Source organism: Nannospalax galili, unplaced genomic scaffold (genome assembly GCF_000622305.1).
Source record: "Nannospalax galili isolate Female #2095 unplaced genomic scaffold, S.galili_v1.0 scaffold77, whole genome shotgun sequence".
Taxonomy (NCBI): domain Eukaryota; kingdom Metazoa; phylum Chordata; class Mammalia; order Rodentia; family Spalacidae; genus Nannospalax; species Nannospalax galili.
Window position 1 is genome coordinate 877509 of NW_008341457.1, and position 13746 is coordinate 891254.

Sequence of the window (13746 nt, forward strand, 5' to 3'; positions counted from 1 at the left end):
ATGGTGGCAATGGCCCATTCTGTGGAGTTGAAGCCCATGATGCCCACGCCGTGGAAGTGCTCCAGCCCCACCTGGGGAAGGGGCATGCAGGTGAGGCCCCAGAGAGTCAGTTGGTGCCCACCCTGACCTGCCTATGAGCCTCCTGTGAACTGCTCACTCCCCCTCTTCTCTGGGCCACTTGTCCTCCACCCACAGGCTCCCTATGTTCACCTGAGTGAGCAGGAGAGCCATACCATGGTGAGGCGGCTGCCTGGGACATTTACCGGCTCGTGGAAAATGTTTGTAATTTATACATCATAATACATTTATTGATCCATTCATCCCCCACCCATCCATCCATCCACCCATTTACCCACCCATCCATCCATCCACCCACCCATCCATACACCCACCCATCCATCCATCCACCTATCCATCCACCCACCCATCCATCCATCCATCCACCCATCCATCTATCCACCCACCCATCCACCCATCCATCCATCCACCCATCCACCCATCCACCCATCCACCCATCCATCCACCTATCCATCCATCCATCCATCCACCCACCCATCTATCCATCCACCCATCTATCCACCCACCCATCCGTCCATCCACCCACCCATCTGCCCATCCACCCACCCATCCATCCATCCACCCACCCATCCATCCACCCACCTATCCATCCATCCACCCATCCATCCCCCCCCCCATCCACCCATCCATCCATCCCCCCCCCCATCCACCCATCCATCCATCCCCCCCCCCATCCACCCATCCATCCATCCCCCCCCCCATCCACCCATCCATCCATCCCCCCCCCCATCCACCCATCCATCCATCCCCCCCCCCATCCACCCATCCATCCATCCCCCCCCCCATCCACCCATCCATCCATCCCCCCCCCCATCCACCCATCCATCCATCCCCCCCCCCATCCACCCATCCATCCATCCCCCCCCCCATCCACCCATCCATCCATCCCCCCCCCCATCCACCCATCCATCCATCCCCCCCCCCATCCACCCATCCATCCATCCCCCCCCCCATCCACCCATCCATCCATCCCCCCCCCCATCCACCCATCCATCCATCCCCCCCCCCATCCACCCATCCATCCATCCCCCCCCCCATCCACCCATCCATCCACCCATCTACCCATCCACCCACCCACCCATCCATCCATCCACCCATCCATCCATTCATCCATCCATCCACCCACCCACTCATCCATCCACCCACCCATCCATCCACCCACCCTTCCATCCATCCACCCACCCATCCACCCATCCACCCATCCATCCATTCACCCATCCATCCATCCATCCATTTATCCATTCATCCATTCATCTACCCATCCATCCATCCACCCATCCACCCATCTGTCCACCTGACCATCCATCCACCCATCTATCCATCCACCCACCCACCTACCTGTCCATCTACTCATCTACCCACTTATTTTTTAAATATTTTATTTGTTATTTTTATTTTATGTGTATTAGTGTTTTCTGTGCAAATAAATTCATGTTCACCTTTCTCCATTTCTCTACATAATGTCATTTTCTTTTAATTCAGGTGAGCATTTGGACCCGGAGCCAAGCTTTAAGGCTAGGGGCTCCAGTTATACCTCCATGCCAAGATTCTTTTGTCATTTGGTCTAGAATGAGATCTGAAGACCTCCCAGACATAGTTAATGCCTCTTCCCCAGCATGCCTCTGTAACGCATTACCATGCCTTCTTGGTATCTTCACTTTTCAAGCACAGGAAAGTTAGTCAATAGAGGAGATGAGGAGCTTCTCTGTCATTAGCCTATCCATCTATCCACCCATCCATCCACCCATCCATCCATCCATCCATCCATTCATCCATTTATCCATTCATCTACCCATCCACCCACCCACCCATCCATCCATCCACCCATCCACCCATCCATCCATTCACCCATCCATCTGTCCATTCATCCATTTATCCATTCATCCATTCATCTACCCATCCATCCATCCACCCATCCACCCATCTGTCCACCTGACCATCCATCCACCCATCTATCCATCCACCCACCCACCTACCTGTCCATCTACTCATCTACCCACTTATTTTTTAAATATTTTATTTGTTATTTTTATTTTATGTCCACCTATCCATCCATCCATCCATCCATTCACCCACCCATTCATCTATCCACCCACCCATCAATCTGTCCATCCATTCATCCATCCATACATCCACCCATTCACCCATCCATCCACCCATCCATCCATCCATCCATCCACCAACCCACCCATCCATCTACCTCGTCACCCACCTGTTGATACATCTACTCATTCATCCACTCACAAATCCATTCATTTAGCTGGGTGTGATGGCCCACGCCTTTAATCCCAGCGCCAGGTAGGCAGAGGCAGGCGGATCTCTCTGAGATTCAGGCCAAGCCTGGGCTGCATAGTGAGTTCCTGGCCATCTGGGGCTACAGAGAGACACTGCCTCAAAAAACAAAAAACAAAAGCCAGGTGTAATGGCACATGCCTGTAACCCCAGTGCTGGGGGAGGCAGAGACGGGAGGATACTGGGGGCCTGCTGCCCTGCCAGCCTAGCCAATCCGTGAGTTCCAGGTTCAGTGAGAGACCCTGTCTCAAAAAATAAGGTGGAGCACTGGCTACTCTTGCAGAGGACCCGGGTCCAGATCCCAGCACCCACTTGGCGGTTCACAACCCCCTGGAACTTGGAGCTAAAAGGCTGCGATGCTGGAGGAAATGCGCTCAGCAATAGTAGGAGCCTGAGAGCGGTGCTCACGAGGGTATGTGAAGCGCCGGCAGCGCGCCTGCAGCGCCAGGCTGTCAGCGCCCAGCAGATACGGGCGGTGCATGCGCACTGAGCTGGGTACCGTGAGGAAGGCCTTGGCTGAGCGGCGTCAGGCCTCGTAGTACTTGATGTAGGTGAGCAGTTGCCAGCCCTTCTTATACTTGGAGCCCAGAGCAGGCAGTGCGCGTACTTCTCATGTCGTGCACTGTGACCGGAGTCTCGTTCTCCAACGAGTCCTTGTTCATGCGCAGCTGCACCTCCCCGACCCGCTGCGACGTCCAGTAGCAGGTGCCTGCGGGCGAGTCGGGGTCACGGTCACTGTCCACGGGGGTCAGGGTCATAGGTCACTATCCCCAGGAGGATGGGGTCAGAGGTCACTGTCGTTGACCACAGGAGGATAGGGTCAGAGGTCATGATCACTGTCCCCATGTGGACAGGAGGGAGGTACAGGGGTCATGGTGACTGTCCCCAGGAAGACATGGCCTATATGGCTGGTCATGTGACCCCTATCCACAGCAGAGTCCACCTCAGCCACAGGCCCTGCCCCTCCCCTGGACTCTTCCTGGCCATGGCTATTCCCATGACCCAGACCAAAGCCCAGTGCCCCTCCACTGCCCCTCCAAGACACCCCCTGGCTGCCATTCCCTCCCTGTGCCCGGACCTGGGGCTTTCTTGGAAAGCTGGGCACCTTCAGCCGGTGGCTTCAGTAGCTTGCGTGGTGTCAAGGACTTGGGGGTGGCTGTAGTTCTGGTGCTCGGGTTGGTGGCCTGGGGACTGTCCTGTCCCTTGGAGTCAGACATTCCCTCTGCAGTTACTAGGCAGATGCAGAATTATGGGGGCTTTGAGGGTCAGGTGTGCCCAGGTGTCCAGGTCCTCACACAGTGGAGTAGACCAGGCAGAGATAGGAACCTCATAGACCAGATAATGAGGGGTGCTAGACAGGGGTGCTGGGGGGAGACAGACACCAGTAAAGAAGTTGTTTGTGTGTGTTTGTGTGTGTGCAGGCGTGTGTATATGTATGCAGGAGCATCTGCGGGCAGGTGGAGGCCAGAGGCCAGCATTGGGTGTCTTCCTCAGTGGCGCTCCACCTTGTTTATTTGTCCTTTAAAATTATTATATTTTTAGAAATATTTTATTATTTTTAAAAAATATTTTATTTTTATTTTATGTGTATGTGTATAGCCTGCATCTATGTGAGTTGCACCCGTGTTGTGCAATGCTGAGGTCAGAAGAGGGCATCGGACCCCCTGGAAGTAGAGTTGGCGGACGGTGGTTAGCCGCCATGGGAATGTGGGGAATGGAACCTGGGTCCTCTGCAAGAGCAGTCAGTGTTCTTAACCGCTGAGCCATCTCTTCAGCCCCCCCCCCAATTTTTCTTTATTGTTTTTATGTGTGTGAATGTAATGCCTGAATGTAGGTGGGTGCACTCCTGTCATGCAATGCCCTAGGAGGTCAGAAGAGGGCATCGGACCCCCTGGAAGTAGAGTTGGCAGACAGTTGTTAGCCGCCATGTGAATGCTGGGAATGGAACCTGGGTCCTCTGCAAGAGCAGCCAGTATTTAAGTATGAGTGTATTGCCTGCATGTGAGTAATTGTACCTGTGTCATGCAGTGCCCTAGGTGGTCAGAAGAGGTTGTCAGATCCCCTGGAACTGGAATTACAGATGGTTGTTAGTTACCATGTGGGTGCTGGGAACTGAATCCGGGTCCTCTGCCAGAGCAGCCAGTGCTCTTGACCACTGGAGCCGTCTCTGCAGCCCCAACACCTTATTTTTTGAGGCAAGGTCTCTTATTGAACCTGGGGCTCCCTGATTGTCTACCCTGGCTAGCCCCAGGGATCCTCCTGTCCCTGCCTCCCCAGCCCTGGGATTACAGACACACGCTGCCATCCCCAGATTTGATGTGGGTGCTAGGGATCAAACTCAGGTCCTCATGCTTGCATGGCAGGCTCTTTGCCCTCTGAGCCATCTCTGCAGCCCAACAAGTGTTTTCTAGTAGCTGGGTCAGGAGGCTGAGGCAGGAGAATCACAAGTTCCAGGTCAGCCTGGGCTGCAGAATGAGTTCAAGGCCAGCCTGGGTGACTTAATGATATCCTAATTTTTAAATAAACAAACAAACAAACAAATAAATAAAGGCTGGAGGTGGAACTCAGTGGGTAGAGTGCTCATGTAGCACACATAAGGCTTGGGTTCATCCCTAGCACCTCATAAACCAGGCAGAGTGATCATGCCTGTCATCCCAGCACTGGGGAGGTGAAGGCAGGGCCTTCCTCACCTACATACAGGATTGAAGAGTAGCCTAGGCTACTTGAGACTCTGTCAGAGAGGGAAAGAGAGAGGGACAGAAACAGAGGAGGACAGAGAGGAAGACAGGAAGAAGAAAAGAAGTCAGTTTTCTGGTACCTTCTGTGTGCACTGACTGCTGATAAGTTCTTCCCCAAGAGGACCCAAGACTCCTGTGTCCCTCAGCTCTCCCTCTCTCCCCAACACCTGTCACCATTGACAGGGCAGTGGTGAGTCCTGTCCAGCTCTGTCACCTAGCCACAGGGAAGACATGCCATCTCTTGACTGATCATCCTCCAGAACATTCCTTTCTTTCCACACCTAGCCCTTGTGACATCACCACGTTCTGAAAGCCTGGGCCATGATAGTGGGGTGTTCCACCAGCCTTGTGCAAAAGGCTAGCCCCAGGGGACAGAGCTGCTCCCACCAGCACAGGAGCTCTAAGACACCGGTCCCCAGAGAACTGGCAGCAAACTGGTTGGTGTCTGCAAGGACTCAAGGTCACAAGGGCAGCACAGGCCACATGAGACTGGGGTGCCAAAAGAATAATAAATAATGAAAAGAACCAGCTCACCATGGTAGTGCACACTTTTAATCCCAGCACTCAGGAAGCAGAGGCAGCCCTGTGAGATTGAGGCCAGCCTGGGCTACATAGCAAGTTCCAGGCTAGCTGGGGCTACAGGGAAACCTGTCCAATAATAATAATAATAATAATAATAATAATAATAATAATAATGTAGAATAGCTGTGTGATCCTGGGTTCCCCTCCTGGACATGTGCCCAAACCACTGACAGATGGGATGGGCAGATGCAACCTCAGAGTCCTGTCTCTCTCCATTGAAGAAAGAGGAGATGTGAGACCCAGAAGGAGGCAGTGGGACCCTGGGTCTACAAAAAGACATTTGGACACCTGCTCCCACACAGAGGGGCCTCAATGACATGCTATCCAGTGAAACATGCCCAGCACAGAGGAACACATGCTGTAGGGCCCCAATTACAGACCGGAGATGGGATGCTGTGGGCCAGGGGCTGAAATCAGTGTTGGACAGGTTCAGAGCTTCAGTGTGATGAGATGGAAAGTTCTGGAAAGGGATGGTAATAGAAGTTGTGCAGAGTGAATGTATATCTTTTGTTGTTTGAGACTGGGTCTCATGTAGCCCAGGCTAGCCTTAGGATGTAGCCAAGGATGACCTTGAACTCCACATCTTCCTGCCTCCACTTGGGATGACAGGCATGTGCCATCATGCCTGGAGGTGGATGAATTTTCCCACCTTACTGGAACATGCACAGACAGGGCTCCTTGCACACACGTGGGAGTATGTGTGATTGCATGTTAACACGTGTGAGGTTGTATGAGTTGTGTGTCATGGAGAAGGGCCTGTTGTACACATGTGTTTAGGAAACAGGGCAGTGCAGCGGGCAATGGGTCAGGAGTGTTTGAACACAGGGTCTCTCTCCACAGTGGGGGCCTGTGTGTCTGTGAGAGGGAGGCAGGTCTCATGTAGCCTAGGCTAGCCTCAGACTTGCTGTGTAGCCTGAACTCCTGATCCTCCTGCCTCCACTTCTCAAGTGCTGGATGTCAGCTGTGAGCTGGGGAATCAAACCCAGGCTCTTGTGCATGGCAGGTGAGCTCTCTGCCCACTGACCACAGAGGAAGCTTTCAATGTGTTTGTGAAATACTAGGCTGCCTCACTGCCTCACAATCTCCTATCAATGCATTCACGAGTGGGTGAATGGATGATACTGGCATGGGTGAACAAGCTGGGAGACAGCCTGTGGTCTCCCTTTCCTGGGAGTACTTTCATCCAGAAGCCAGGTAGGGTGGGCAGGCCTGCCAGTGATGGCACAAGGATCAGCCTGAATGGAAGTTTCCAGAAGTGTAAATGGGGTAAAAGTTCTGTAGGGCAGGGAAGACACTGGCCTTCATGCCTCCCTCCACCACCACCACCCTGGCCAAATCGAGGGAGTGACCTGGGCCAGGAAGGGCCAGCACACTCGGGCTCCTGGGATGGGCGACCTGCTAATCAGCTTGCAGAAGGAGAAAGGACCCCAGTGACCAGATGGCTGAGTGCCTCATGCCCGGCCTCGGCCGGAGCTGCTCCTTGTGAAGAGTGACGAACTTGGTGAGGTTCCTGCACTGAGTCCCTGAGCAGGGACGTGCAGTCATTTCAGAACACAGTTCCATGCTTAGGGACAGCCTTGATTTTGTTTTTTCTTTTTTGAAACAGGGTTTCTTGTAGCCCAGGATAGTGGTAGACTCCTCATGTAGACCTTGAACCCCTGATCCTCTTGTTTGTCACAACAATGAGAGGACCTGAGTTTGAATTCTGACTCGGTATTGCACATCTGTGACCCCCAACCATCCTACAGTGAAAGGGGACAATCCCCAGGAGTTAACCTGCTATACACAGTAGCAAACAACAGAGACCTCATCTTAGCAAGGACTGACACCTGAGGCTGACCCCCACCTGTACAGTGGCACTATGGTGCCCAACCCTCCTAGAATCAATGTGTCTGGGATACAAAGGACATCTGTCATCCACTTTTGTGCATGTGTGTGGAGCCCAGTGGTCAACCTCAGCTGTCATTCCCCCACTCACCTCCACACTGTACTCAGTGTGTGTGTGTTTGAGACAGGGTCTTCCTGTAACCCCAGCTGTCCTGGAACTCACTATGTAGACCAGACTGGCCTCGATTTCAGAGATCCACCTGCCTCTGCCTCCCAAGCGCTGGGATTAAAGATGTGTGCCACTATACCGAGCCCCCTCCACCTTGTATTTTGAGACAGGGTCTCTCCTTGAGCCAGGAGCTTGCTGATTGATAAGCTGTCTGGTCAGTGAGCTCCAGGAGTCCTCCTGTCTCTACCTCCCCAGAGCTAGAATTACAGGCACAGGACACCATGACGGGCTCTTTACGTGGGTGCTGGGGATCTGAATTCAGGTCCTCTTGCCCATCCTGCAATTGCTTTACCCACTGAGACATCTCCCCAGCCTTCTGTAATTCACATTTTTAGTGTGCCATTCTGTGAGTTTTGACAAACACATGTAGCTGGGTAACCAGCCTCAGATGCAATGAGTTTCCACTGTTCCCAGAATCCTCTCCAGTCCCTCTTCCATCATCAGCCACATCTCCGGCCTCAGCTTCTGACAACCCAGGATCTTCTCCATCAGTGTGTGGTTGATGTTTCTAGAAAGCCCCGTAACTGAGGTCATGGAGTGTGAAGCCTTTTGAGTCTGGCTGTTTGCCTTTAGCTCTGGAGATTCAACACTGTTGCTGAGTTCCATTGAAAGGACGTACCACAGTCTGAAAGTTATTTAAGTGACTTCCCATTTGGGGAGCTCAGAATCCTACTCCCTTCTCCACTAGGGATGGTAATCTTAAGTCTGCTTCCAAAGCAAATGTACTAGCCTTTTTTATCTCCATCTGATCCGTGAAAATTATAATAGGCTGTTTTCTTTCTTTTCTTTTTAGTAAAAAAAATTAGTTTTTAGGCCGGGAGTTGTGGCACACGCCTGTAATCCCAGCACTTGAGAGGCAGAGGCAGGCAGATCTTTGTGAATTTGAGGCCAGCCTGGTCTACATAGCTAGTTCCAGGACAGCTGGGGCTACAGTGAGACCCTGTCTCAAAAAGACAAAAAAAAAATTTAATTTTTATTTTATATATGAGCATTTTTCCTGCATGTATATAAGTCCGCTCATGCCAGCAATGCCCATGGAGGCCAGAAGATGGTGTCAGATCCCCTGGAACTGTAGTTACAGATGGTCGTTAGCCGCCATGTGGGTGCTGAGAACCAAACCAGGGTCCTCTGCAAGAGCAGCCAGTGCTCTTAACCACTGAGCCAGCTCTCCAGCCCTGCCTGACTAAAAAATTTTAAATTTATTAATATTAATATTATTTATTATTACTATTTGTGTGTGTGCATGCATATGCTGTGGTGTATGTGTGGTGGTCAGGACAATTCGCAGAAGTTAGTTCTTTTCTTCCACCATGTGGATCCTAGGGTTGGACTCAGGTCATTAGTCTTGGCCACAAGCACCTTTATGTGTTGAACCCTCTCACCTGCCCAATAATAATTTGGGGAGAAAAAAAAGAAAGGAAGAAAGAAAGATAGGAGGAAAGAAGGAGGGAAGAAAAGGAAAGGGGGCAGAAAGAGACAGAGAGGCAGAGGGAGAGGGAAGGGAAGTTTGACTACCCTCTGAACTTAGACACCCTCTGTTCTCTAGCATACAGATCATCTCCTCTCTTCCTAGGTCCAGGACAGGCATGATGAAGTGATCCCAGAATTCTAGGCAGACATCACTAGTGGATAGACACCAACCTCTCTCCTGGTCCAGCTAAGCTCTCTGTCTTATTTTAGGTTATTTTATTAGCCTTGCAGTAGTGTGAAGAATGGTTTTTACGACCCTGGAAAGCCTGGATCACGAAATGGCTCAAGAAAAGAGGACAGAGGACTCTGAAAAAGACGGGACCATCATTCAAGGTCTGTGGCCACCAGGGAGTGCAAGAGAGACATGGGAAGCCTCAGTTCTGCCGTGGGACAGGCCACCTCAGTCCTTCAGGGGGACAAGTCACCTTGGCCACGGGCCTGGCCCCACTGGGGTGTTGCATTCCTTCTGGAAGGGTACAAAATAGCAGGTAGTTGACAGTTTGGATTGGGCCATCTAGCACACAGCTGGCACCTGGTGGGTTTATTTATTTATTTATTTATTTATTTATTTATTTATTTATTTATTTTTTTTTTAAATTTATTTTTATGTTATGTGTACGAGTGTTTTGCCTGCATGTATGTGTGCACCATTTGCTTGAAATGCCTGAGGAGGCCAGAAGAGAGTATTGGATCCCCTGTAACAGTTGGTTGCTGCCATGTGGGTGCTGGGAACTGAGCCTGGGTCCTCTGCAAGAGCAGCCAGGGTTCTTAAACACTGAGCCAGCTCACCAGCCTCGTCAGCTCCTGTTTTCTTTCTTCATTTCTTTCTTTCCTTTTCTTTCTTTTCTTTTTTTGTGTTTTTGAGGCAAGGTCTACCTCCAGTCCCAAATGGCCTGGAACTTGATATGTAAACGAGGTTGGCTTCCTGACACCTGACTGGCTTTTCTTTTTAAAAAGTTTAATTTCACTTATTTATTTTTTATGTGGGAACACATGCCATGAAACACATGTGGAAGTCATAGGACAACTTGTAGGACTCAGTTCTCTCTTTTCATCATGTGGCTGGGATTCAAACTCAGCTCAAAGGGTCTAGCGGCAAGCCCACTAGGCCTCTCACCAGGCCCAGCTGCTTCTTATTCAGACCAAGGCCTGTGTTGTTACAACATGTATTAAAATCACTGTGAGGGCCAGGGTCAGGGCTCAAGGGTGTCGAGTGCTTGCCTGGCATGTGTAAAGCCTCAGGTTCCATCCCCGGCACTGCCACCCACCCCTGGTGACTGTTTCAGTTCCTCTCAGCCTGTGGACCACCCATCGAGATGGAGAGGTTCTCCTCAGGCTGTCCAAACACAGGCCGGGCCATGAAACTCTGATGACCATCCCAGAGATGTTTCAAGAGTCTGTCGACGGGTTTGGAGCTTACCCAGCCCTGGCCTCAAAAAATGGCAAAAAGTGGGACATGCTGACTTTCAGCCAGTACTATGAAGCGTGTTGGAAGGCAGCCAGGGCACTGATCAGGGTGAGGGCATCCTCCTTCCTATTCATTCAATCAGTCTTTCAGAAGAATTGATCCACAGAGCCAGAATCCCAGCACTCAGGAAGCTGAGGCAGGATGATCTCAAGCTCCAAAACAGCATGGGCCACAGAGAGAGACTCTGTCTCAAAAAATAAAAAAGAAACCAGAGTGGTGACACATGCCTTTAATCCCAGCACTCAGGAGACAGAGGTAGGCAGGTCTTCGGGAGACTGAGGCCAGCCTGGTCTACATAGTGAGTTCCAGGCCAGCTGGGGCTACAGGGAGACCCTGTCTCAAAAAGACCAAACAAACAAACAAAAAACAAATAAAAAACAAAAACACTAGACCTGGCTGCAGTTAGTGGGTAGAGAAGGGTGGATCCCAGAAGCTGGCTGGCCAGAGAGCCCAGCTGAAACCGCAAGCTGCAGGTTCAGTGAGAGAATGTGTCTCAAGACAGAGAACGATAGAGGTGCTGCTCTGCCTCCACATACCCGTGCATACAACACACACACACACACACACACACACACACAGAGATACAGATATAGACACACACACACAGACACAGAGACACACACAGACACAGACACACACAAGTACACTCGAGCACAGGAACACACACTTGTACATACACACTCCCACAAATTAAACACAGAACTACCAGACCACCCAGAATTTCCTCTTCTAAGTATTCTAAATATTTTGACCTGAAGAATTAAAATCAGGGCCTTAAAAGCGGCCTGTCCACCCATATCCACAGCAGCAGTGTTGTTCTTTTGTTTTGTTTTGTTTTTTTGGTCTTTTTGAGACAGGGTCTCCCTGCAGCCCCAACTATCCTGGAACTCCCTATGCTGGCCTTGAACTCACAGAGCTCGGCCTGCCTCTGCCTCCCTAGTGCTGGGATTGAAGGTGTGCGCCACCACGTGTGTCAGCCAGAAGGTGGGAAACTCCACATGCCCATCATTAGCTATTGAAAAAATATGGTACATATTTATACAGCCTTGAAAATGCAGGGAATTCTGACACAGGGACCGCATGCACAGTGCTCAGTGACATGAGCAGGCACAGGAGGGGTCACCGGGCAGTCTCCCACTCCCAGGTGGGCCCTAGAGCCTTCAGATCCACAGAGACAGGAAGTGGACTTGTGTGGGTGCTGAGGGCTGGGGAGGGGGTGGAGTTGGTGTGGAATGGGGAGAGAGACTCAGTGGGGAAGAGGGAAGCTTCTGGAGACAGATGGTGGGGACCGCCACACAGCCACGTCACTGAGCCACGCACTGGGAAAAAAACAACTGGCTAAAATGGTAGGTAGAGGCAGAACTGCCTGACCCCTGGCTCTGACCCCCCACCCCCATCCCCAGCTGGGTCTACAGCGTTTCCATGGCGTTGGCATCCTGGGTTTTAACTCCGTGGAGTGGTTCATCTCTGCCCTTGGGGCCATCTTGACTGGGTCTTTGTGCTCATTTCTGATGTTGATGAGCCACTGCCCCCAGCTGGTTCAGACACAAACCAGCATTTCAGATTTTCAGATGCAACCTAAGTAAGGTTGGCCAGCAGCTGCATAAACCCACTGACTGCTCATACAAAGTAGCTCAGCTTATGTTTTAAAATCAGTGGTAATGGGATTAGCTTTTAAATGGCAGCTAAACGAATGTCTATAACTCCAGTTCCAGGGGATCTGACAGCCTCTTCTGTCTTCCCAGGGTATTGCAGGACACAGGTGCACATGCAGGCAATGCATGCATACACATAAAATAAAAATAATAAAATATTTTTTAAATTATTTTAAACTGGCGTGGTGGCCCACGCCTTTAGCCCCAGCATTCAGGAGGCAGAGGCAGGGGGATCCCTGTGAGTTCAAGGCCAGCCTGGTCTCCATAGCGAATCCAGGCCAGCTGTGGCCTGGAGAACCTGCCCCCCCCCAAAAAAATCCAAGAAAAAGGATTTTAAAAAACTTTGTGTGCAGTGTATATGCACACCAGAGTGCAGTACCCACAGGGGTGTCTGATCCCCGGGAGCTGGAGTTACAGGCTGTTGTGAGTTGCCCAGTGCAGGTGCTGAGAACTGAAATCGGGTCCCCCACAAGAGCAGCAAGCCACTGTTAACCACGGAGCTGTCTCTCCAGCCCCAGGCTTGTATATTTTTGTTCCGACAAGATACTGACTGATGTCTGAGAATTTCTAGGGCTATCTGGTTCTGTGGAAGACTTGGTGTTCTGTGGATGGGAGCCTTTTAGCACCTCACAGTAGGGGCTGGGAGATGGCATCATGGGTAAAGCACTTGGTGTGCAAGGGTGGGGACCTGAGTTCAGATCCTGAAAACCCACAGAAAGTCAGGTGTTGACTGGTGAGAGGGCTCAGCAAGTAAAGGGGCTTGCTACCAATCTGTGCCACCTGAGTTCCTTCCCTGGGACCCAAATGGTGGAAGGAGAGAACTGACCCCTGCAAGTTGTCCTCCACACTTGTGTGTGTGTGCATGCATACACACACACACACACACACATACAAATAAATGTAACTTAAATAGAATAATTTTTATCTTTTTAAAAAATTTTTTTATTATTTTTAGTTTATGTGTATGAGTGTATTGCCTGCATGTATGTGAGTGCACCCATGTTGTGCAATGCCACGGAAGTCAGAAGAGGGCTTTGAATTCCCCTGGAACTAGAGTTAAGGATGGTTCATAGCTGCTGGGGTCCTCTGTTATGCAAAGTAGAAATCTCTTCATGTCTGGATAGCTCACGAGCTCGGAAACCATGTGCTGCAGATTCCTTTCATAGCAGAGTGCCTTCCTGGCATCCTCCCTGACTCTTCTTTTAAAGTGCTCGCCAAAAATACATGCCCTCCGGCACAGGAGATACCAGGTTTTTAATCAGGCGTTGTCTGATAGCCTGATAGAAGCCCACCACCCTATGTAAATGAGGCATCCTAAAAGTACCTATCAGCTAAGGCTTCTTCTACTGTCTCTACACTATAAATAGTCCTAGTTTTACCCCAATAAAGTTGGAGCCTGGATCACTT

At 50.9% G+C, this 13746-nt stretch overlaps 1 protein-coding gene across 1 annotated transcript in view; it reads left to right on the forward strand.

Moving 5' to 3' along the window:
• Positions 1-10570: 10570 nt before the first annotated feature.
• Positions 10571-13746, forward strand: part of Acsbg2 (acyl-CoA synthetase bubblegum family member 2) — a 20353-nt gene continuing 17177 nt past the window's right edge. The window contains 2 exon segments of the mRNA XM_017799134.1: positions 10571-10732; positions 12088-12175. Coding sequence (XP_017654623.1) covers positions 10586-10732; positions 12088-12175 — 235 coding nt within the window. The 5' untranslated portion in view covers positions 10571-10585.